The 25,065-nt window shown below is 45.2% G+C and overlaps 1 protein-coding gene across 1 annotated transcript; it reads left to right on the top strand.

The window, feature by feature from the left end:
• Positions 1 to 5,919: 5,919 nt before the first annotated feature.
• On the top strand, positions 5,920 to 24,106 carry LOC135917144 (uncharacterized). Its single transcript, XM_070522948.1, has 10 exons — positions 5,920 to 6,007; positions 6,746 to 6,867; positions 9,154 to 9,355; positions 12,783 to 12,886; positions 13,833 to 14,035; positions 14,678 to 14,846; positions 16,418 to 16,690; positions 19,027 to 19,171; positions 19,354 to 19,611; positions 23,950 to 24,106. The coding sequence occupies exons 2-10, from the start codon at positions 6,748 to 6,750 to the stop codon at positions 24,081 to 24,083; spliced, it is 1,608 nt and encodes a 535-aa protein (XP_070379049.1). The 5' UTR covers positions 5,920 to 6,007; positions 6,746 to 6,747; the 3' UTR covers positions 24,084 to 24,106.
• The last annotated feature ends 959 nt before the right edge of the window (positions 24,107 to 25,065 follow it).

The following is a 25,065-nucleotide window of genomic DNA, read 5'->3' as shown; positions in this document are numbered from 1 at the left end:
CCATCTGATGCCGCAAAAATCACTGCAAAATAGAGAAAATAAACGTTTTTCATCATCATCAACTAGTAAGTAGTGCTTGCTCATGAACGGACGGCGGCTCTTATTGGAGCACATGATAATTCACAATGAGCGCAAACGGTGTTTTTTATGGGTCAAGACGACTGATGCTTGCGGTGTCGCGGATGCTGACGGCACCCATTTTATGAGTGTAGACATATGTGCACCTATTTTGACTCTATCCCAGTTTACTCTGATGGGGCTATCGTAAGACGGCTAGTGCTGCATTCTTGCACAATGAAGAAACGAATTAGTTTAATAGCCACGTATTTCGCTTTAGATTTTCGGTCCACATTTGTCGGTACTTGTGGTATAGGCTATTACCTTCTGGTAAAATTTTTAGGCTTTCAGTAAGGCATGATTTGAATTCTCAAATTCGAAGATGCGTCTAGAGTCATCGATTATAAACGTTGATTAGTAAAATTTGTTTTAGTCATCGCATAGGCGATTGTCACGCGGTTAGTGACGTCAGCCGTTGATATAAATTATGCCTAATGAGGCCGTTCGAATAGCGAAATTTTAGAACCAAATTGAATACCATTATTCTATCAATATAGAACCACACAAATCAGTTACAATTTCTACATAAAAATGAATATGAAGGTCCCAAGTACTTTTGACAACAAAAGACTAATTAGCGTCGTTTGAGGCATGTGATGATATTCACACCTGGATTTCAGGTCAACGGAGTAGCTTGTAATTTAGGAACACAATCGTATATTGAGCGCCACAATGGTATTGAACATATTAAAACAATTGAACAGCGCCTCAACAGATGCACGCGGACGAACGTAATGCTTCTTGTAGGATTTCCGTGCGATACTACAACACATGCGATACTAAAAAAAAATATAAGCGTGGTGAGGTTGTCCAAGTAATAGTTTCACCTAAATCGAGACAACAAATTCGCAGGCGGCCGAAGGTGAGACTCGCTCATTTACCTAATGGAATCTATTTATGAACGAACAAACTATATTAACGCACCTGTCAGTAATACGAATCGACTCAGAAAGTGAATAATCTTTTGAGCTGCCATTGTGTGTTAGAAGAATACTGAAATGTCAAGAACGTCTGACGGCTTTCAGCAGTGAAATTTCGAGTCGAATAAGAATCGAATAAGAAAAACAATTCATAGTCCAAATTTTACGTATTCGTACACCCGTAATGTTTCGAAAGAGATATGGTTTATGTAATGCGTAATCTTTATCAAATAGTTACAGTCGTCCCAGAAACACGCGATATAGAGTTTCTTGTCCCCCGTAAGCTTCAGGTTGACGTTCGCCGTGTCTCGTTTGCAGCACACAACGCGGAAACGAACGCTCTCTTTCGCTTTCTTCTCTTCTGCAGGGTGGCCAGTCTAAGCAACGTTACAACCAAGCGACCCGGTTATTGATAATGCCGACGTCCCGACGTTGCGTATTCTTATTAGAATCGTTTACTACCCATATCGGTACCGTGGTTTTGTCATGATCTCGCCAGTGCCCACTGAGCACCCTTTATCATTTTCTCCACTGGCTATAAACACAATCTAAAGAGTATCGTTCATTGTGAGTGAGTAGCACAATGACAGCTGAGCCTTTCATATGGCCGCACTAAGCCATACGTTCCCTCTTCTGCCATTGTGCCACAAGATACGTCAATTTTCGCTGTTGAATTTCACCCTTTCATGTTCTCAGAAAGCTTAGGGAGGTGCACAAGACGAACCGGCCATGTTTCGAAAAAGTCCTGACAATTGAGTAAAATTTCATACACAATCTTATTATGCTTTATTTGCTGACATATTTGTTACAGCGAAGCTGTTATGAGTGAATTTCCGCAGGATGGTGTCCGTGTGTTAACACAAAACTACCACCATCCCGATTGGCTCCAGCGTCGTGGTCTTCTTCCACAGCTGGCTCGTTGGCGCCCCTGCGCTTCCGCGCGAACGCGCTCGTGCCAGTATTCTCGCGTTCGTCGTCGTAAATAATCAACAAACACAAAGACGTAACCACATTTACAGCGAAGCTGCTAAATTCTAGTTCCTCCAGGATTCCCGCAACCAGCAAGCGTCTGCGAGCGCTCTTGGTGGTAGCGCCGCGATAGTGGAGCGTAGCTGATCCGGGCACGGTCGCTGCGGCGTCGGAACTTTTGACCAACACTGTACATACCTAGACTCTGCCCCCAATGCACATCGCTTTGAAGATAAGGCCGCGCGAAAGCGCGCAGCCGCCACATACGCACTTGCAGCAGGGTGGTTATTTATACGGTAAATAGCCTCTCGCTCTTCGTTTCTTTACACGTAATAACATGACGTAAAATCTAACCCGCAACTAAGACGGAGTGAGAAGTACGACATATGGAACCATCAGCGCGCTCAAATAACACATTTGACTCGTTCTTTGCAGAAACATCACTCGTAATGAATGCAATCCTCTACGCGGACATGGCCATGATCACTTCGCGACTAAAAAGAATAAATTCACTGACGGCCTGCACTGTACTATTGTGCCATTGGATGGACGACGAACTTGGGCTGAATGACGACGTTCGTTGGAAATTTAGAACAAGTCGGCATCCTGCAACGTCAACTTCTTTGACAGCAGTGGCATGCCCAGCGGTAAAGGCATCTCGTGCATCTGGGGTGCCCATTTCACAGCTGGTTCCCGCTGCTATCTACAGCAAGGAGGATGCATGCCGGAATGCTTCAGGGGACAGACCGGGAAATTGTGCAGCTGCTCTCAATTACGCTGATTGATATCAGCGCATAGGGACGACTGCCGTTTCCGGGCACTGCCTGCCTCTGGCAACGAGCGATTCACCGGCGTGTCTGAACAGGCAGGTGAACGTAGCCGCTGTCAGCATGAGCGGATTTCTTAAAACGCGCTGTTCAGTGGGCGTGCACATCTTTGGCAGCCGTGGCAGCATTGCGGTCAACGCATCTTACGCATCTACATTGCCTATTCTTTGGGGGACCCGCCGTGGTTGCTCAGTGGCTATGGTGTTGGGCTGCTGAGCACGAGGTCGCGGGATCGAATCCCGGCCACGGCGGCCGAATTTCGATGGGGGCGAAATGCGAAAACACCCGTGTGCTTAGATTTAGGTGCACGTTAAAGAACCCCAGGTGGTCGAAATTTCCGGAGTCCTCCACTACGGCGTGCCTCATAATCAGAAAGTGGTTTTGGCACATAAAACCCCAAATATTATTATTATTCTTTGGGGGAACAATTAAGAACAAAAGAGGATACGAAGAAACTTCGGTCACTTCACAAGCGTGCAGTACGCCTAGTTTTTAAAAGCTGCTTACCTAAGTAACATAGAGGACATGTTCAATGAGCTTAAGATCGTTAATGTACAATGTATGCACAATTTCAGACTACTTCGACAACATAAGTTCGAAACAAATAAGAGAAATTACGTTCTGAAATCACTGGGGAGGTTTGAAAAAAAAAACCCTACTTACCACACACGCAGTCCAGAAACAATGAAAGTTGATAAATACCGCACAAACTATTCCATTATTATTATTATTATTATTATTATTATTATTATTATTATTATTATTAAATATGGATACATGCCAGCACACAATAGAATCTGGGAGAGAGCAAGCTGACAACTGCCGCCGAGAGAGGCACAACGCCTGGCCTACTCTGTCGGGAGCAGGGAGAGAAAAGAGGAGAAGAGGAGAAGAAAGGAAACAAAGAAATAGGCAAGAAAGCAGGAAATAAACAAACGACAGTGACACGCACAAGAGAAAGTAGGAACACGGAAGAAATTTCTGTTCACTGGAGGCCAAATCAGTTTTCTGCATGAAAGTTCGCAAGGCTATACGGGCCTGGTCGCGTTGAGCAGCACTCCCTCTCGGAAACAGGCCATCGTCAAGGGTCGTACACTTGAGTCCAGTCAGTCCATATTCCTCGATGAGCAGTGCACGTTGTGTGGCGAATGCGGGACCCTCCGATATAAGGTGTTCAAGTGTATCAAAGGAGCCATAGGACGTATACGACAGACTGTCCACACATCCTTGGCGATACAAGCGTTCGCGTAGCAACACGGAGTCAACTATTAATTTCACTAACAGTGCTCTAGCACTGCGAGGCAAGCCACGACCACGAACACGGGGAGGGAACGTGCTGTTTGCAACACGGTGGTGTGGGTGTTGCTTTAGGAGGCATGGGCGGATTAACACACTTGTCAATCATACAAGGAATATCTGGGTGGAGGATTTATTTTAGGCCCTTGGCTAGACGTTAAATCAAGTTTTAGGGCCATCCAGGCCTTGCTCGACCTTTTTTGAACAGTACAGGCCCGGACTGCAGGCTTTGTGTAGTCCAGGTTGCATACGATATGCTTTACATCTTCCTCCTCTCATCATTGTCACCCAACATTTCCCTCTATTTCTTCCCTCTTTCTTTCCCCTTCCCCTAACGCAGAGTAGCTGGCTAGAGGAATGTACCCCAGGCCGACCTCCCTTCATTTCGTATCATTAAACCTCTCTCTCTCCCCTCATAAACCGCGTGTTGTTCTTGAACGATAAGCCAACTCAATTCAAGACCATGAAAGGAAAAAAAAAATCAGCGGAGATTTAACGGGAAATGCGATACAGATGAATTAGCATTACGTCGCAGCTATTTGAGGTCCCGGTTGCGTGATTTAAACCGAATTTACTACAGTGTGAAGTGTTTGTTCAGGAGCTCACTCGACACACGCCCTGCTTATTAGAGGAGTGATGTGCAATTGAAGGTGGTCCTGAGCAGGCGACCGTCAGTTGCAATATACAACTTCAAACAGAATGTTCTGTAAGTCTGGTACGGACGTAGTTTAGAAAGAAGGGCCATACATGCAAAAAAAAAAAAATAAAGGTATGTTCACTTGCCTACGTCCCGGCCGTAGCACCGGCCTTTGTCAGAGTAAACCAACCAACTGTCAAAAGTTTACCGTGGCGAGGGCCCCATGTGTGTGTGTGAGGCCCATGCGTGACTGACAAATTGAATTTATTTATGACCTGTTTCGATGAAATCATAAAGGCTGCTGCTGAGCTGGTAGAAGCAGTCGGTCAGTCAGTAACGGTTTGTCAGAGGCAATGCTACAAGTGACAGATGCTTCCGAGATTATGTAAATAAGCACATTAAAACCGTCGTAGGCGCCAAAGAGCAGATGAGGGCGTGGTCGCTCGGGCACAAGTTGACAACTATATACACTCTTGGTGAGCGGTATGCACTCTTGAAAATGTCGACGGAGGTTTCTGTGCAGGCAGGCAAGCTAAGCGATGGTCGATATCGTTGACAGAAGCCGAATATGTTTTTGTTTAAGAAAGTCGACAGCTATATGCGTAGGAATAAAATGTTTTTTTTTTTTGCAATGGCAGTTGTTGCTGCCCGTAGAGATTGCCTCGAGGTATAGCCACAAACAAAAACTTAAGATTTGGCTCTGTGCCTTGTGGATAGCCAGGAGTATCCATCTTTTGGACTGGTTGGTTCGTTCGTGCAATTGAGTTCGTAGCGCTGGATCGACACGGTCAAGAAAGACGAGGGGACGTGCGGTAATTATAGCGAAGATACTGTCGTCTTTCTCGTCCATGTCAATCCAGTGCTATCGCCTCGATTTCTAAATAGCCACACGAATGTTGTTCTTGTACGTATGCATTTGGACAACACTCGTAGGCTGTAACGCGGGAGTCCTGCGGACAGGGCCTCGTACAGCAGCGGTAGAGATGGCACAGGTGCACCGCTAGCTTTATTGCGGATGAATATGAACACGTTCGCAATGGAACGTAGCTTCTTCAAATAGACGCAGAGGGAACGTAACGAGAACTTGTCGCTGAGGGGACTTTCACGAGAGCTTGTCGAAAACGGGTCGCTAGTTCTGGGGTTGCATTGCTTAACCTCATGTAGACATCTGCACGTAGACCGAACATCTAATTCAGTGCGTTGTAGAAGTCGACGAAGAAGAAGAAGAAGTGAACTGACAGGTAAGTGGTGCCCTTGAATCATTTCAACGATTTCGCTTAACGCACTGTTACTAAACGCCGACTGTGGTGAATACGTTCAAAAGTAACGGTTGTTCAAGAGCAGAGCACGGTGCACTGTGGAGAAATAACAGCGACCTGCAGGACAACTCAAGCCAACGCATGTTACGTCATAGCGCTCATAGACAAGCGGGTTTCTCGTGGTGCAATCCACGGAGAGAGCGTGCAATAAATTAGAAAGCGGGATAACCACTTGTTCGGCTCGCTGATCTGATTGTAAGGAAGCTGATTCCAAGGACACGAGTCGTTCCAAGCTCTACAGTTATGTGTCAGTGGGCGGGCCGTGACAACTTTCGCTTTTCGCGAAAGCAGCACTCATTAAAGGCATTAGACGAATGGTGCCTGAAGTGTGGTTGACCACACCCCATGTGTGTTGTGTGGCTCCATGAGAGCCGAAAATAGCTTCTTCGCTTGGTGATTCATTGTGTCTAGCGAAGGAGATCGCGTACCAGAGACGAGCCTCAGCAAATACTGACCAAAAACTAAAAAAAGAGAACCACAACATTGGGTCAAAGTGCAACAGCCAATTTGACGGTTCTAAAGATTTGCGTGCTAGAAATACGTCGGTGCAGCCAATTTAGCAGCAGTATGTGTATGTGTGTCGCGACGTAAGATGATGCCTCATAGACTACCTGAAGTAGAATGAAACTATCTCATGTGACTCTTTATCTTCTTTTTCAGTCATGTCTCTTGTGAAAAACCGCATTGTGCACTCCCCTTATCCACCTCTCGATATACCAGAATGCACGCTCTACGATTTCATAGCGGAAAAGCTGGTGAAACACGCAGAGAAGACAGCTTATGTAAGTGTCCAGGACATTGAAATCGTGCCACTTTTTCAGCGTGAGACGCAATTATGCCCTTTTTGTTGCGGTACCCTACGTGAGGTCTGAAACCCTTCGAAACCACCTAAACACTTTTTTTATTCTTTTACGCGTTGCAAACTGTCTATACCGTATTACATTACCTATAATTTTATACAAAAGCAGCCCCTAAAGCCAATCGATTAACAATCAAATACCACGTTAACAGATGACGTTGATTTTTAGCAGTTGCTTAGGATTGTAGAGTGAACTTGAAATCGATGCCCATGAGTCATGTTATCGGCGATGTCAATCGAGATTCCTTTTGATCGCGAATAAAGCAACACCGTCCCAACAATTCACGAAAGAAACCAGTTGCCCCAGGGATTGAAAAAAACTTGATTGCTCGTTAACGTAACGTAAATAGGTTTCTTATTACTCAGCATTCTTGCCTAAGAATTTGTCAGCGCAAGTAAATTACTTTTTTTTTAGATAGAGCTATAATTATGGAGGCATTGTCGCTTGTTTTGTTCATTCAGGTCCTTCGCTTTTTCTGCGATGCTTCTAACATTCTCGAAAAAAGAGTATACCAGGTGTTTCTACAAAAATTTAGCCAATTTTTAAATAATCACGCGGGGAATTGTTGATATTGGCACGACCAAACTTGCGGCAAAGATGCACTGTCGTTCCACTTCATTTTCTTTTTTCACAGAAACCGCCATTCCATGTTCTGAAGAACAAAATCAACGCAAAAGTAATTGGAGGGCCAAAGTAACTCTTCGCAAGTTTCGGGTATTTATATGTCGAAACTGGTGTCAGCCTAAGAATTCGTTCTAAGTTGCGAACTTCCCGGCTGCAGTCTGTAAATTGCTATGTGCTCCGTTGCGTAATTAGTTTAAACTTAATTAGAGAATTATTGTTATTCAGTCAGTTACCATTTCAATTTTTCGTGCAAATAATTTAACCATCCCCCTCGTTTGTGCATTCCATCTCAAGGATTAGAATTATGTTATCTTCCACAGGTGATTTTTGAATACTGCTTAAACACACGGCATAAGATGTGCAGGCACACAGTTGAAAAACTGTTGGCGATTGTGCTATCTTTCAGAAAAACTCTTAAAAAAGTTAACACCCCTTGGGGCGTATCTTGTCCCGCAACAATAATCGCCATCTGTCTTGCACACATTTCCTTTTTTAACGCTGCGAGCCCAGTACTTCCCAGTAACGAACGACATGCGCGTTATCAGCGTGACGTAGCATTCTCGACAGCAAAGTAGCGAGCGCAGCATTTTCAAGAACGGAAACGCAAGCAGGGCAGATGACCATTATTACTGTGGGGCAAGTATACACCCCGAAGGGTGCAACCGTTTTAAGATGAAGCCTGCAAGCAGACTGGATTATAAGGCACAGAAGTATTACACAGTGCCGAACGGCATCTGTTATTATGTAAAAAAAAAAAAAAAGCCAGCTTATTTCGGCGACAGTCGGAATGAAAAAAAAAGAGAGCACCGTACAGCTTGTCACAAAGTGACGTGTTAAAACAATTAAACAGTAGAGTGAGGCAAGTGAGCTGAACTGTGCGTGGATTTTGTATACCAATTTACGGTCACCACTATTTGCTCCGCAGCTCCTAAACATTCACCTTAATGTTAGGAGTGGCTATTCTAATGGAAAAATAATTGTATCTAGTGTGTGCTCAAAAATATCTTAATGAGGTCGAGTGTTTCTGGCATTTTCGCTTTTTTCTCGCCAATCTAAAGGTATGTAAATGAGCCGGACGCTGGGCGTTTGAATTGAGGCCTACTCGTCGCAACATGTTCATGATTTTTTGTTGTCGGTCTTGCTTATGAATGGCCTATTGATGCCTTCAACAGACGATCCACAAGGAAGGCTGACGAGAAATGATTCTAATATTTTGATGACTATTTTAAGACTATACAGAAGTTTTAAAAATCAGGTATGACAGATAGGACAATTACAGTCCTTCAGTTGGATTACTAGAAAGTGGCGTACATTACTGGCACGATAAATAAAAAAATGCACAATCTACTAATGAAAAATACATTTCAATAATTCATGTTTTTCGTAATTAACAATACGTCACATATTAATACTTACAAATCGTTGCCCGCGAGTTCGCAAGGCGCGTCCACTTGGAACGATGTTTCTCGGTGTGACACCAGTTTCGAAGGCATTAGTTCCCAAATTGGGTAGGATAAAACACGTTTTGTTATTTTACCAGTTATTATTTTTCTTTTGCTTCGATTCCTCCACATCATCTGCCAGATTGAAGGCACCGAGAGCACAAGTTTCGTCGAACTACTGAAGCTTGTGCGCCAGTTTGCGACGGGATTCCAAAAGAACGGCGTCTGCCGGGGCGACCGCGTCATCGTGGCTCTCAACAATACGACCGATGGGCTTGTCGCCATCCTGTCGCTCATGTTCTCCGGCTGCGTCCTCTGCTTTTCCAGTGGCCCAAGAACTAAACGTACGTGACGGATACGCGTGTGTAATTATCGGCTCAGAGCCTCCGCGTTCTCGCATAGCAATAAACATTATAAGTTTACCTAAGTTGTCTATTGCTAACGGGAATTGCCAAAATTAAGTTCAAGGTCTAGAAGAGGAAAATATAAGATGAACTACAACGGGGCTTCACGATAGAATGTAAGAACGCCGCCCCCTACCGCTCTCTAGTGTACGCGGTTCGTTCGTGCTCGTCTCTCTTTCTTTCTATCTCCTCCTTCCGTTCTCTTTCTCTTTTTGTCCCCCTTAACCCTTTTCCCGTGCAGTGTAGCCAACCGGAACTACCTCTGGGTAATCTCCCTGTCTTTCTACGCATCCTTTTCTCTCTCTCTCTTAGAGAGCATATACTGCCACACACGATCAGTTTGAATAGTATACGCTTCGAGAAGTCGTAGGCCCTTGTTATGAACGAAAATGGGATCGCAGTGGCAGCGTATTCAACTATTTTTGCCGCAGTGAAGAAAACGCACACAGGGCGGCCGGGGCAGAGGCCAGGCAGAAGCTTTCTAACCTCATTTTCTAACCACATACTCCACCCGCCGTGGTTGCTCAGTGGCTGTGGTGTTAGGCTGCTGAGCACGAGGTCGCGGGCTCGAATCCCGGCCACGGCGGCCGCATTTCGATGGGGGCGAAATGCGAAAACACCCGTGTACTTAGATTTAGGTGCACGTTAAAGAACCCCAGGTGGTCAAAATTTCCGGAGTCCCCCACTACGGCGTGCCTCATAATCAGAAAGTGGTTTTGGCACGTAAAACCCCATATATTATTAAATTAACCACATACTCCCACACGCAGAGTGCTGTAGCTTTGCCTGTTGTGCACGAGAGGGCGCTCACTATTTTGCAAATCGTCAGCTATGTACACAGAATAAGAGCACCACCACACCTCGCGATGCTGCGCGCTTAGAGTTCGCGGAGAAGCTTTGTAAACAGTAACGTGCGGCGTAACAGGTGCTATCAAAAACGCACGCCAAGATCTCGTATTGGAACAAGACCAGTTGAAACTGCATGGCCAACAAAATAAGGAAATACGATATTATGGGTCTGTACGCGAATATGACGGAATATACTGGTTTAGAGTGAGCCCGCTTGGCTCGCACCATTCGGAGACTGAGGTCAGGTCGCGCTGCAGAGCGTGGCAGTCCTGGATACTGTGTGTCCCCTTCAAAATGATTTGATCTCGTCAGCGTACGCTATAAATGGAAGTCTTTTGGATTGCCGAGAAAATGTTATTGACGAAAATTAGGGGGAGAATAAGCGGACCTAGCACGGGACCTTGGGGAACGCCACTGGATACCGTAAAACCCAAAATATTAACCGTTGACGCTCACGGGACCTGTTGGGGAGATAGCTGCGTAGTGAAGTTAACGATAGGAGCTTCAGCACATTAGTGCGCAAGCTCCTCGAGTAGTAGAGAACGATTGACTACGTCAGAGGCTTCGCTGAGGTCGCCGTATACGGAGCAACAACTTGCCTCTTTTGCGTGACGGGCGTGGACACATGCGTCATAAACATGACAAGATTTGTGATAGTGGAGCGGCCAGAGAGAAAGCCCTGCTGATTCCTAATCAGTCAGTCTTTCACAGTAAAGAACAATATGTTGTGACAAACAAGTTAAAAAATCTCAGAGTTAAAAATCACAGAGAAGAGAGAACGGGTGATAATCCGAAACATGATTTCTAAAGCCAGATTTAAATGAAGGAAAAAACACAAGCAGTCTTCCGCAGGTGACTGAAAGGGGAAGGATTCAAATAGTTAATAAATATAGATGTCAGTAATGGGGGGGGGGAAGCAAACTGTCGTAAGCTTTTAGAACTGCTGAGTACAATAAAATAAATAATAAAACGGAAGTTATGAAAATTTACGCTTGTCATTTGATCAAACCCAAGGTTAGCTCGATAGCTCAAGATGCACATCAAGGAGACAGATAAAATGGCATGTGTAGAGTGGCAAGTTAACAAACAAACGATGATATGAAGCATAGAAAAAAAAAACTATAATGGAGACTTCAGAATATTATTGAAATCGACAATGTAAGCCTTATAGGCCATGTAACTATCACAGGTAGGAAGCCAGAAGGGCTTTCGCTCTCTGTTGATCTGCAGAACTCGGAGCACAATGCAGTGTAGTAGCACAAGGGAGCTGAGTCTTCTAGTACTGGTGCCTTCTGCTTCTACTCAAACTCGATGGAGGGGTTATAATAGAAACAGAACGCCAGCAGCCAGCGCAGGCAGCTGTGTAATGTGAATGACGGCCAAAGACCAGGGCTAGAATAAAGAGGAAAACGAATAGCGGGGTTACAAAAGCGATTATGGTACTTACGCCTTGGTGTTTGTAAATTTCTTCTGTAGCGCTAATGCCAAATTTACGGGTGCCATTGCAGACTTCGAGTGTATTCGAGTGGAAAAACGTAGATGTTCGCTTAGTATTTCAGTAAATATGTTGGCTAATGCAACTCTTCGGAAAGCCTGCAAGAAGAGCCGAAAGGGTGCAGAACCCGTTTTTCAACGTGATTAGTGTGAGCAGAGAAGGTTAAGATGGCATGAGATGGTACGCAAAGGCTATTATTTCAACATCCTTACACAGCAGAACAGGATACACAGAATAGTGACACAGCACATTCACTCTTCGGTATGTGAAAAATATTAACTTTCGTCTTGCTAGCATCCAAGATGAGGCCATTTTTTACCATTCAGAGAGTCAACTGCAGATTACGGCTGCCATCATACGTTTGAATTAAAACAAGTATCTGAACATCACTGACGTATGAAAGTAAGGAATAATTTTAAGTGTAGCGGATGAAACGTCAATAACGAGAATAATAAAAAAAAACATGAGTTGTTCAGGACACCGCTAGTGGTGGTGCCCATAACCGTAACGTAATCTGTCAACTATAAAGCCGCGGATGAGAAACCCAACCGAAGGGTTAACAGCAGAGCGTGTTAGCCTAATCTGAAACAATGTGTTGTTTTCCACGCCAACAGCTTTGCTGAGGTAGCAGTGGACGGCGTCAGTCCGCCCTCTCTGAAATACTGGCAGACACATGTTATGAAACTTGCGAGGAATGTATAAATATGGATGTCGTTGCAATGTATCTACCCAAAAAATATACGTAGGCATATAACTTTTCGCTGTGCTGGCTGCACATCAGTGGCGAGAAAGGTAACTTCACAGCAAGGTCATGAGCGTTCCGTTGTACCAGAGTAATTATACACAATTGTAAACTTACACGTATGGCATATTGTTGCTGGGGTCTAGTCAGGCACATTTCGGTGCTTGTGCAGTGATCTGACGTTGAACTTGGCGCTTTTTGTTGTTTCTGACGATTCTTCATTCGTCGTTGTCAGCGTGTTTTTCCATTTTTTCTCTGTTATTTTTTTTTTGTGCGGGTAGAGGAGTTGGTGTACCATGCGAAGGATGCCGGGGTGGCATACTGTCTCGTGGACGCCTATCAGTTGCCGATGTTCGTGGAACACCAGGAAGAGTGCAACTTCAAGGTGACATATTACAGTCGAGCTTTTGTGACAGGAGTCTTTATTTTACGGCAAGCTCGCATGTAAAAAACGTTTCTTATCGATTCTAGTAGGGGCGGTTCCTCCAAGTTATTTGTTTCTTTAATACGAAACCCCCTTTGCCTCCTGCGAAAGTCGAGAGACAGTGTGAAGACACACTGCGGGATAAAAACTTGAGAAATAGGGCTAAAGCGCCTCAGACATTCTGGCCGATGTTTTGGTATGTGGAGATATCTTGTTGAAGGGCGTCATTATTATCCTTGCCGTGTTAATTTAGAGTCACGTCACTTTAGCAAACCCGGGAAAGCGATTACATTTTGTTTGCCTAGTATCAGGCACTTCGCAGTAAGTAGGTTCCTGTGTGCCTTCCTTTTGTACTTCAATGATAAAAAAAAATTATTGTCCGAACACTCCGTACAGATGGTTAACCAGTGAAGCTGCAGCGTGCGACGCCGGTGTTTTTCACTTGGTTAATCTCGATGGTATATTAAACGAAAGCTTGGTAGGCTGCCGGATCCTCGGTAAGCGGTTGCTGCTTGCGCTCCGCTGCGCGAGCCTGTTCTTGTGCCCGGGCTGCAGCACCAGCATGGCGCAGACGAGCTCTTTCCCAGTATCTGCTCGCGACGTTGCTGATCGAAGGCTGCCTGCACCGAAGGAGTACGTATTACGCCTGGCCGATTTAAAAATTTCAGCTTTTCTCGTGAAAAGGGAAACGATTTCAATAACATACTAAAATATTACGACAGGTTCAATTTAATATTTAGGTTAAATAAATTTCGTTCAATATTGTGCGCATATTTGGCAGAGTAGCTCGACTATTGACCGCATGTGTTGTACGATGTCTACTGTGCATTTGGATTAAACGTAGCTTGCATAATTCGACTCAAAGAATATCACTTTTACAATGTTGCCGCACACGTATTCCTCGCAGAAAATATTCGTCACCAGGGATGCCATGGGCTTTGTGGCCATCACGAAATTCAGGGGGCTCCCAGAGATGGCTTTGGAAGCTCTGCGTGAGACTGACACAAGAAAGGCGCTCTGCGCTATCGCCTTCACGTCGGGAAGAACTGGCGATCCTAAAGGAGTCATGCTTTCGCAGTACAGCTTCGTCGCTGGGATTCAGGGCCTGCTGTGAGCCACTCCGCTCATTTCACGATTTTTTTCAGTCTCGTTAGTGTAAAAGAACGGTAGCCTAAAAGATCGTATTAAAATCTTCTTCAATGGAACTGTAAATATATTTCAAGAAAGGAGTTTAGTAGAAATCTAGGCAAAACGAGTGGTTGCAGTAGTTATACTAATTTGTCCCGACACAGCCAACTGCTAGCCCGTTGATCTATTGATGAGCGTGGTTAGTAGACTGATTGCTACGGAAAGGAGATGGTATCGGATTTGACTCGCACACGAACCTAAATGTTTCTTTAATTGCACATCTTTCTTTTTTTCGAAGAACCACTCGTATATCGTTCTGCATTCAATTGGTCGTCAACATTTTTTAAATTTCATTTCATCATCATTAGTACAGAAGGAGGTCCCGGAGTTACAAGAACTGTCAGGGGGACCTCCTATTAGTAATTTAACAATGCAGGAATTAATACGTCATGGTAACATAGCAGCGACAGACATAAGAAAACAAGAAGTTAATGAAGCAAATGAACAAATACAAAAAGGTGCTTACAATAATTTCAGTTAATATTAATACCACAAGCAAATGAAGCCGATACAGCGTATGAATAAATAAATGTGTAGTAATTGACGTGCGTTCATTTCTTTCAGGGCAATAAAATGCGTGTCTGAAGACGACGTGTGCATTAACCTCTGGAGACTGTTTTCAGTTAGTTCTGTGCGGGTCTTTCTGACAATGATATGTACCGGTTGCACTGCTGTAATGGTCAAACCGGACAGTGGAAGCCCAAAGTTGATGGAACAAATCAGACGCCACAATGTAAGTGTACCTTACCTTTTTTTTTGCTTGTTGTGCAGCAGTTGTAGCTACGCTATAGTAGATGTGCAGAGTTGTAAATATTAGCCGTGAGAAACGACGCATTTGCGTGCTGCTTGATGCGCCAGAAACCGAGCGTCTGCTTGGTTTGTTGAGGATTGTAACACTGAAAACTAAGGAGCAAACGTACGCTTGTCGTGTGTTCAGCTCAATTAGAAATGTTCAAAGGTCGGGAGGGTGGCCGCGAGAGAAAAATTACGAGCCTGCAGCGAGAAACAGCGTTCTTAAGTGCCAGAGCCGGAATTCGAGCATGAAACACTTTCCTGGCGCGTGACTTTTACAGCGAATAATCTTCTTTTGAGCTGTTACCTGTTTGCGTACGTGGTAGGGCCTTCTCCACTGGGGCGCACACTGTCGCGCAACCTAGCGCACTCGTCTCTGGACTGCGTCCACGTCAAAATCATCTTTCAGTGCAGCGGAAGTTGCATGGCGTGCTAAGGCACTGCAACGTGTTTTGCGCTAGGATGCCCCGGCAAACGTTAGCCAAGCTCTGCAAGGAAAAAAAATTGTAAAAAAAAACTGTGCAATATACAATTTTAAGACCTCCAGTGTTCGGTCGTTAAAGGTCTGAAGACCGAAGGCCATAGGGCTTATAATTGTATACGTCATTTTTTTCAAAATTGTTTTTTTTCGTTGAACAGCTTGGCTGACGCTAGGTGAGGCACAAGGTACACCGTGTGTTTCTACAAAGCCGCTAAACAATATGTAACATAGCCGTTTTGAAATAAAACGACGGTTCGTTCCGGGACATGCCCGCCTCCAGTAGCGGCGACCAAAACTACACAGGCGCCGTTGTCTCCGTGGAAGTGGTCACCGGATCGACATCCATCTTGAATAAGTTTCGGCGCCCCCTGTAGCCGGCGAAAGTTGGGAATAGCTACAGCGGTGCTGTTTCGCAGATCGCAGGACGTGCGCGGCCGGTGCTCCTCAGCTGGCGACGCGTCGATTCCCCATTAGATCTCAAGAATTAATTCAATTTTACGTTCACTGCTGTCAACAGTGGCTTACGATTTGTGTCCAAAGCAAGATACAGGCGTCTTTAGGTTGTTGAATTTGCCAAACTTCACTTCTCTGATTATCGAAAGTGTTGTAATTAAACACTTCTGGAATAACGATTTTAAAACACGATATATGCCTGTCCGCTCCTTAAGACCGAAGGAACCCTACGTCATCCCCAAGACTGCGACAAAGTACGGAAGGAGAACACGGCAATACTATGTTCCAGCCATATTAAATAAATTGCCAGCGTCTGTGTTAGAGGCAAACACAAGACGTGAGATTAAGAAACAACTTAGAATTGTCGATGTTTGATGTACCATTTTGTATAACTGTTCAACATTTTGTTCCGACCCGCTAATAGCTAACTCCGCTATTAACCCTGTGCAATTTTCTGTGACCTGACTGTCAGGCACTGCCAGTCAAGCCCTCTGAGGCTTTGGTAGGCCTGCTATATGTACTTTGTTTTCCTTATGCACAATAAAGATTGTATTGTATTGTATTGTATTGCATCGCAGGTCACCGCCGTGTGCGCCTCGGCGACGCCCATGAGTGCGCTGGCCACCGACGCCTACAGCATGGGCGAGAAGCTGCCCACTGTCCGGCGCACTTGCAGCATCGGGGGCACGCTGCCGCCCCCTGTGTTGGAGAAGATGCGCGACGTGTACCAGCTGCTCGCGGTGACGCACATTTACGGCATGACCGAAGCGGCCGGCTGCGTGTTGGTGCCGCCCATCGACGCCCTGAGCCTGCCGTTTCTCGGCTTCGCCGGCCCCGGCGTGCTCATCAAGGTTAGTTTAGTGGCTTCGCCGGCCCCGGCGTGCTCATCAAGGTTAGTTTAGCGGCTTCGCTGGCCCCTGCGTGCTCATCAAGGTTAGTTTAGTGGCTTCGCCGGCCCCGGCGTGCTCATCAAGGTTAGTTTAGCGGCTTCGCTGGCCCCAGCGTGCTCATCAAGGTTAGTTTAGTGGCTTCGCTGGCCCCTGCGTGCTCATCAAGGTTAGTTTAGTGGCTTCGCCGGCCCCGGCGTGCTCATCAAGGTTAGTTTAGTGGCTTCGCTGGCCCCTGCGTGCTCATCAAGGTTAGTTTAGTGGCTTCGCCGGCCCCGGCGTGCTCATCAAGGTTAGTTTAGCGGCTTCGCCGGCCCCAGCGTGCTCTTCAAGGTTAGTTTAGCGGCTTCGCTGGCCCCTGCGTGCTCATCAAGGTTAGTTTAGTGGCTTCGCCGGCCCCGGCGTGCTCATCAAGGTTAGTTTAGCGGCTTCGTCGGCCCCAGCGTATTCATCAAGGTTAGTTTAGCAGCAAAAAAGGTGCTCGCGCTTGATGATGGCGCCTCAAGTGTGTGGGCTGTCAAAGTGTCGTCTGATGGCGGCGCATGTCTGGACGTCTTCCTGTAGGAGGTCTTGGTGCTCTGAGATGCAGTCAAGTCAGAGTGCAACCCCAATTGCCGTGGCATATACGCTCGAGCGAAGTAGGTGCGCAGCCGTGCGCCGTTTACCGGGTGACTCGGCTCTGCAGCCAGCGTCTTGCGCATAATCGTTCACGCTTCGAAAGCTACCTTTCTCGTAGTGGGAAGGCGAGGCAGAAACGAAGAGAATAGGGTGCCACTGCTTGGGGCACCCCGCCAGTAGGACTTCGCAGGCGGTCGAGCAGCTGCGTGGGTCGTGCGGGAGGTTGTGGGGTCTGGCTACCACCGGTGGTGAAGTTCTGCCTTCTTCAGGTTTATTTACAGCTTTCCTTATAAATACTATTAGGTTTATGGCAACGCCTTTAACATACTGCACCACTTGCAATGAAATAACAAATTTACCGCGTACCTTCGTGCGTCAAAATGCTAGCTGTAAGTGCTGATGGCGAGCCTTTCTCCAGAATTCGCTAGAAGTGCAGACTTTTCTGCTCAGACGTCGGTATAAACGTTGTTTTTTTTTTTAGTTGTACTGGGACGCGCCTACGTTCTTAACAATAAAGGTGTTGAAAAAGCGCAATTTTGAATTATAGCAAACCTGATTATTCGAGTTGATTATTGAATCGAGGGTTGAATATCTATTTATACAAAGAAAACGAAATGGAAAGGTTGCTTGGTTTTTTGTTTAGTAACCAGAACGGTTATGTACTTCACTTCAAAGCTTTCTTCGTTAAAGCTGCTCTTCGAACGTATTCCAATATGTGCATCGTGTCTGCACATTTCCCCGTTATTTGATACTTCCTATGTAGTTAAGCACTAGATATCCGATCCACTGAGGATATTTCAAATCAAAAAGAATTGGAAAGGATCGTGCTTGCTGCGCCATGACAGCCACAGTAATCAAGCCAAGCAAGAGCGTGTCCCTAGATGCACGAATTCTGTTCGTTGAGCGTAATACAACACCACACACCAATTTGAAGGAGTGCAAAGTTGGTGAGACATTAGTCCAATTATAAATTCATTTGCCTAAAACGAAACAATCGATTCATAGGTTGTTTAAAGGCGATTTATATATTTTTTACATGACTGTAAAATATCGAGCAGGGGATCTCCAATACATGCGTTAACTTAGGAACTGATACCTCTGCCAACAAACCCTACAGCAGAATCATTTGGAGCAGTAAACATCTGCATCGGTTTTGCTGCCTGTAGACTGCCGGTAAGCGATAAACGTTTTCCCTTATGATCGAACACAGGCTAATATTGTACAAGTTCAAATGGTCAGTTCTCGTATTGAAATACAATTTGTATACTAAAGACTATGCCATTAGTATTCTAAATGTTTAATATTTATTACTTTAACACGCCTACACACATCAGCCATGGTTTGAAGAAAAAAAATCAACTTTGATATAAGATAAACATGTGACAACATGTGTGAAAGCAGTAAGATATCCTTCTGAATGCGCCAGTCACTCACACTCCCTGAAGGGCTTGTTCCAGAGTGCTCCGCTTCGCAGGCTAGAAAAACCTAGATTCGTCGTTATAGGAAGCAGACAGGATGCAGCCAACCCTCTGTGTTTCTCTTGCGCTAGCGGCATTTTTGGGAAGAGCATCTCGAGTGCTTCTGGCAATGATTCATTGTTATGCAATGTTTATGAATCATGTGTAGCCAAGTGCCCCCACGCCAGACTCTTCTTATTGTTCAATTCGCCTCCTCTTGTGCAGGTGGTGGACGTTGACACAAAACAACTGCTCCCAGAAGGAAAAAACGGACACATCTGCTGCAAAGTTCCAAGCGTAATGTTGGGATTCCTAAACAAACCGGAAGAGACGCGAGAAGTTCTTGACGCCGAAGGATGGCTCTTCACAGGTGAGTGGAACGTTTCGTCAAACCGGCTTCGCGGGGCGTCGCTTCACCCAAAGCCGGTGCATCGTTGCCCTGCGCGCCTGTGACCGGCGATGTGCTTATGACGCCTATGAGCTATGAGTGTCGTATGCGGACAAATCAGGTTCAAAAAAAAAAAAGTGGGCAACTCGTGGCGCCCTCGACAGGAGACTTCGGGTACTACGACGCGGAAGGCCGCGTGCACTACATCGACCGGCTGTCCGACTTGGTCAAGTGCATCGGTTTCCACGTGCCCACGGCTGAGCTCGAGCAGGTGCTCCTCACCGTCCCAGAGGTAGGCGAGGCTGCCGTGGTCGGCGTTCCCAGTGTCCAGTACCAGGACGCACCGGTCGCCTTCATTGTCACCAAACCGGGCGTGGCAGCCAGCGCATCCCTCGCCGAGAAGATGAAGAAGCACGTGGCAGGTGCGTGGGATTCTCTGTCGAAGCAGCTAAAGAAATTGCAGGGCCTGAAAGCATAAAACCAACAGAGCAGGCAGTATAACCTCGGAGTTTGGGGGGCCACGCGATCAAGGGGGTTAGATTAGCTGGCAGACCATAGCCACGCTTATCGCTTCCATTCCACTGCTTTCATGCGGCTGGATCGTCAGTATCCATGCATGAAGCCCCTTGCTTCCACTTTGAGGAGCTTTATTTCCGGCTACGATGCCTTCTTATCGGCGGTAAGAGGGTAGATACAGAAGGACAAATTGACAGGAAGGGCGCTGTTTTACGACCTAATGTTTACTCGAAAGAAAAAGTACGTACTGCTTATATTATTCGGTTGTCTTGTCTCGTACGAATGCCGAACGAAGCAGGGGTTCACGAGAAGTTGGAGGCTTGAATCAATCAACAGTAGCCTATAGCAATGAATGTCACTGGCGCCAAAGTTTCGACAAAGGGAACGTGTCTACATCAGGGCAGCACTCATTCGCCTAATTTTTTCGATCGACCGAGGACGTTGCAATACAACAGAGTTTACCTGTTTTTCGATTGCTCGCTTCTGAATTCTTCGAACCGTATGTCACCTTAGTTCATCTTAACGTAGACCCAGCGGCTTGACAATGCCTGCTTGCCCGCGTGGATCGTTATCCATTTTAGTCACCCCTACTTCTTGAAGAGCCAACAGCATGCAGTACCCTTGTCTGTTCCATCGCTGTCGCAACTAAGCACCAGTCCCCGAAATTTTCTTTTTTTTTCAACATTTCGATGACCCCTTTTACACCCCATCTTATTATCTTCTCCCATTGAGGGTAGGGGAGAACTAGCTATGCGTAAGCAAGTGCTGTTAAGGAATGACTGAATGCAGTGCTGAGAAAAATAAGCCCCCCTTGTGGTATTATGGGCTCCAGCGACGTTCCTTGTTCGACCGCTGTTCATTGCTTCATAAAGCTGACGCCAAACTGGATAATACACAACCTCTTTCGTCTAATTGATTAGTCGACCTTGCAGCACAAACTTATTGTCTATATAGCGTTCGTGAGCTTCCTTGGAGGTACGAGTGCACGCTGGTTGACACTTAACGACAATTGTAAGCTCGAACAAGGGTGCACTTTAAGAAAAGATATTCTGTCAATAGACAAACAGCATGAAGTACCAGCTGTTTGCTGATCTTTCGCGTTTTCCCGTTTGCGCTAACCGTCTTCTACCAAGGCCATCGCTATGCCACCACCGAACGATGCTTTCATCTATAGACAGCCTTGAATTATTGAAACTTCCGCAATTGCTAAAGCACTCGTTGCACTTAGGCATCTTTCCAGATTGTAATGATGATAAAAAAGAATAAGAATCTTTACGACGTGCCCTGAATCAGTAGTTTTGATTTTACTCTCATATTAAAAGTTAGGTTGCGGTTCCATCTTGTGATCGCTGAGTAGTGGGTAAGGAATAAAATAAGAGTAGGTGTAAGAAGCAACAATCAAATGAACCAGGGGTGTGTGTCAGTGTCATCCTGTGGTGAGAAGTGCTCGGCGAATCATGTTGCATCGACGCACTCGCACAAACGCACACACGAACACACACACACGTCCAAATACAACCTCCCCCCCTCACACACACGCACACATGCACGCACGCAACCACGTATATCCGGTGGGGTGTCTATTGGCTATGATGCTAGCTGCTAAAGATGAGGTCTGCAGAATTTATTTTTTTTGAGAACACACACAGGCGAACACACCAGGATTTGATACCAGGATTTCTGTATAATATATGCTAGATTGCAAGTTTAACCTGCAGACCTCAAGCTCACAGTAGCTTTTCGTTTTTTCGTGGGCTGTATGTTTTCGGTAATATATATTTGTTCTTGTATCCAAGATTCTTGTTGAGCTGAAGTTTCCTTTTGCTATTTTTGTTGTAATTCATTGGTGCTAACATCTGTCCTTTTTCATTGCTATATGTCGATTCATGGTTATATTGCGCTCAGTTTTACAAAGACGATATTAAGAAAGGACAAGACGTGGACGGACGTAGCGCAAACTACCAACTGTTTAATAATGTTAAATAACGCGCTTATATACAAGGAGATATGGCGCGAGGGGGGGGGTATAAAAGATATGACAAGTTCACGGAATGTGATCATAGTTCGGGTCAGGCATACATGGTTCACTGGCACTCGTTCGCCCTGGCAAACTCAACCTCAGCTTTGATAAGCGCGATGGACGGAGTGCTTACGCACATTTCTTTTTCTTTTGCTATCGCAAGCGCCTCCCATATTTCTCGCTCCGTTTTTGTTTTTGATTTGCCAATGACTGTGGCGCTTTCTAGAAGCGGAGAGCATTTGCATTGTGTGCAATGTGCAGCCAGGTTGCTGGGTGCTGTCAGAAGCTGGCACGTGTATTTGTGCTCCCGTAACCTATCATTTAGACAGCGTCCAGTTTGCCCGATGTATACTTTCCCGCAATCTAGTGGGATTTGGTAAACAACTGAAGTTGCACATTCCATGTACTTTGTCACGTGCTTAGTTTGACAGATCGTAGCACTAGTGTTTGCCTCTTTGGATCCTGCATTCACCCTCTTGCACATGCCTTTTAGGTTTTGTGGAGCGGAGAACAGAACTTGAACGTCATGGCGTTGGGCTGTCTTTTTTATCCTATGTGACAAGCCATGAATGTAAGGCAACACCACGCGTTTTTTCAATTTTTCTTTTTCCTGTGTTTTCTGCCTTTTCCTGTTGGTTCTGGTTGGCTCCACAAAAACTAAAAGGCATGTGCAAGAGGGTGAATGCAGGATCCAAAGAGGCAAACACTAGTGCTACGATCTGTCAAACTAAGCACGTGAAAAAGTACGTGGAATGTGCAACTTCAGTTGTTTACCAAATCCCACTAGATTGCGGGAAAGTATACATCGGGCAAACTGGACGCTGTCTAAATGATAGGTTACGGGAGCACAAATACACGTGCTAGCTTCTGACAGCACCCAGCAACCTGGCTGCACCTTGCAAACAATGCAAATGCTCTCCGCTTCTAGAAAGCGCCACAGTCATTGGCAAATCAAAAACAAAAACGGAGCGAGAAATATGGGAGGCGCTTGCGATAGCAAAAGAAAAAGAAATGTGCGTAAGCACTCCGTCCATCGCGCTTATCAAAGCTGAGGTTGAGTTTGCCAGGGCGAACGAGTGCCAGTGAACCATGTATGCCTGACCCGAACTATGATCACATTCCGTGAACTTGTCATATCTTTTATACCCCCCCCCCCTCGCGCCATATCTCCTTGTATGTAAGCGCGTTATTTAACATTATTAAACAGTTGGTAGTTTGCGCTACGTCCGTCCACGTCTTGTCCTTTCTTAATATCGTCTTTGTAAAACTGAGCGCAATATAACCATGAACGTTCACCAACTAGCCCCCTTCATTGCTTTACTATATGTGTCGATTGTTCTTTTCGAGTGTGCTTACTTCCTAGTAATTTGACGTGTGCCTAGTGAAATGTGGTTATGGCTCCGAAATTTAACCCGGGGTCACGATACAGGTAAAGATTATTTTAAAGCAACCTTTTTTCACGATAGTTTCATCTGAATTTCTACAGAATAAAAAAACACTGATTTGAAAAATTTCTTGCTGGCTAAAGTTAATAGCATTCATTGGTGCCCATAAGAGTTTGTGCGAGAATTACCGATCCATTTTTCCAGTGATTTTGAGCAAGATATGTTTAAATACATACTTTGTTGGGGGCAAACATTGGAATTGCGAACTGGAAGCCTGGTACAGATCAGGATATCCCCTAAGATGAAATATGGAATTTAGGAGTATTTTCCAGGTGAACCATCCCCTAACTAGCGGCAAATTAACACCGGCATCATACTTATAATTTTTGCGCAACGCCTTCCTTTGCTAATGTGCAACAAAACTGTGCGAAGCAGCAATATGTTTTTGCCTCTCGTTTTACGAAACAATATTTGGGAACTAGAGCTCTTGAAGGAATCTGTACTAAGTATATGTGTCTTGAATGCCTACCTGTTTCGGTTCCACAAATTCAAAATGGGAGTTAAGCTTACAAATGGAGAATGCAATTAGCAGTGAAGTTTTCTAAAAGACACACTAGAAATTATTTCACAATTTCCGGTGTCCGCTGCTGCTATAAAATAAGGCTGAGCAAAAGGTATTTCATGCAAAATCCTGCGTGTTTAATATTCGTTATGGTGGTCACTGAAACGCCTCGCGTTTGCAGCAGATCTCCCACGCTATCTAGTCTGTTCTTGCGTGGCGGCTCACTACCCAGATGCAATGTATCTTTTCGGACTTGCAACCTTGCTTTCTCTTTCAGAGAGCTGTCCCAAGCACATGCAACTCTACGGTGGTGTCGCGTTCGTCGAAAAGTTGCCCAAGAATGACATGGGAAAGGTGCTCAAGAGGGAGCTCCGGAAATTGGCTCTAGATCCAAAGACGCAGAAGTTGTGAAGTAAAGGCCTTATGCCAGTGAAGTATTCTTGCTGTTGTAGATCACTTTGTAACCAAGGCAAATTCTTCCAAACTGCGAGTAGTAGGCGAGCTGTTCTTTTCCACACCACATGAGAAAAGGCTGGGTGTATCGGAGCGCTTGCTAGCGCGGTACTTTCGTAGCGCGAATGTCCTACTTACGTTATTCTTGATATGTAGATAGATTCATAAATAGACTAATTCACTAATAGATAGATAGATAGATAGGAAGATAGATAGATAGATAGATAGATAGATAGATAGATAGATAGATAGATAGATAGATAGATAGAGAGATAGATAGATAGATAGATAGATAGATAGATAGATAGAGAGATAGATAGATAGATAGATAGATAGATAGATGGATATATAGATAGATAGATGGATATATAGATAGATAGATAGATAGATAGATAGATGGATATATAGATAGATAGATGGATATATAGATAGATAGATAGATAGATAGATAGATAGATAGATAGATAGATAGATAGATAGATAGATAGATAGATAGATAGATAGATAGATAGATAGATAGATAGATAGATAGATTGGCATGAGGGACGCCTTAGTGGACGGTTGTGGAATCATTCTGACCACCTTGTATTGTTCAGAGTACACCCAGCCCTCGGTGCACACACGTTTTGCAAATCAACTGCGTCTCAATGTAGCTGGCGTGGTCAGGGATGGAAACCGCGACCTGGTGCGAGCACCAGAACGCTGTGCCCGAAGAGCCACTGCGGCGGGTCTATAGTACGGCCACTAATTATGGGATTCCCAATCGCCTGACTCGAAGAACAACGTCTGTGTTATATCACAATTTTGTGCATCTAGCTTCATGCAACCTCTCCGACGGTATGAACCAAGCGTTTGCTTCAGTCGAATATTACCCAACTGAAATAACATCACCGTGATGTCCCGTACAGTTCAAGATGTTTTACGAGTAAAATGATTAGAA

This window comes from Dermacentor albipictus, chromosome 8 (assembly GCF_038994185.2).
Source record: "Dermacentor albipictus isolate Rhodes 1998 colony chromosome 8, USDA_Dalb.pri_finalv2, whole genome shotgun sequence".
NCBI lineage: Eukaryota > Metazoa > Arthropoda > Arachnida > Ixodida > Ixodidae > Dermacentor > Dermacentor albipictus.
Note: the sequence above shows the minus strand (reverse complement) of the source record. Positions and strands in the feature narration are given on the sequence as shown.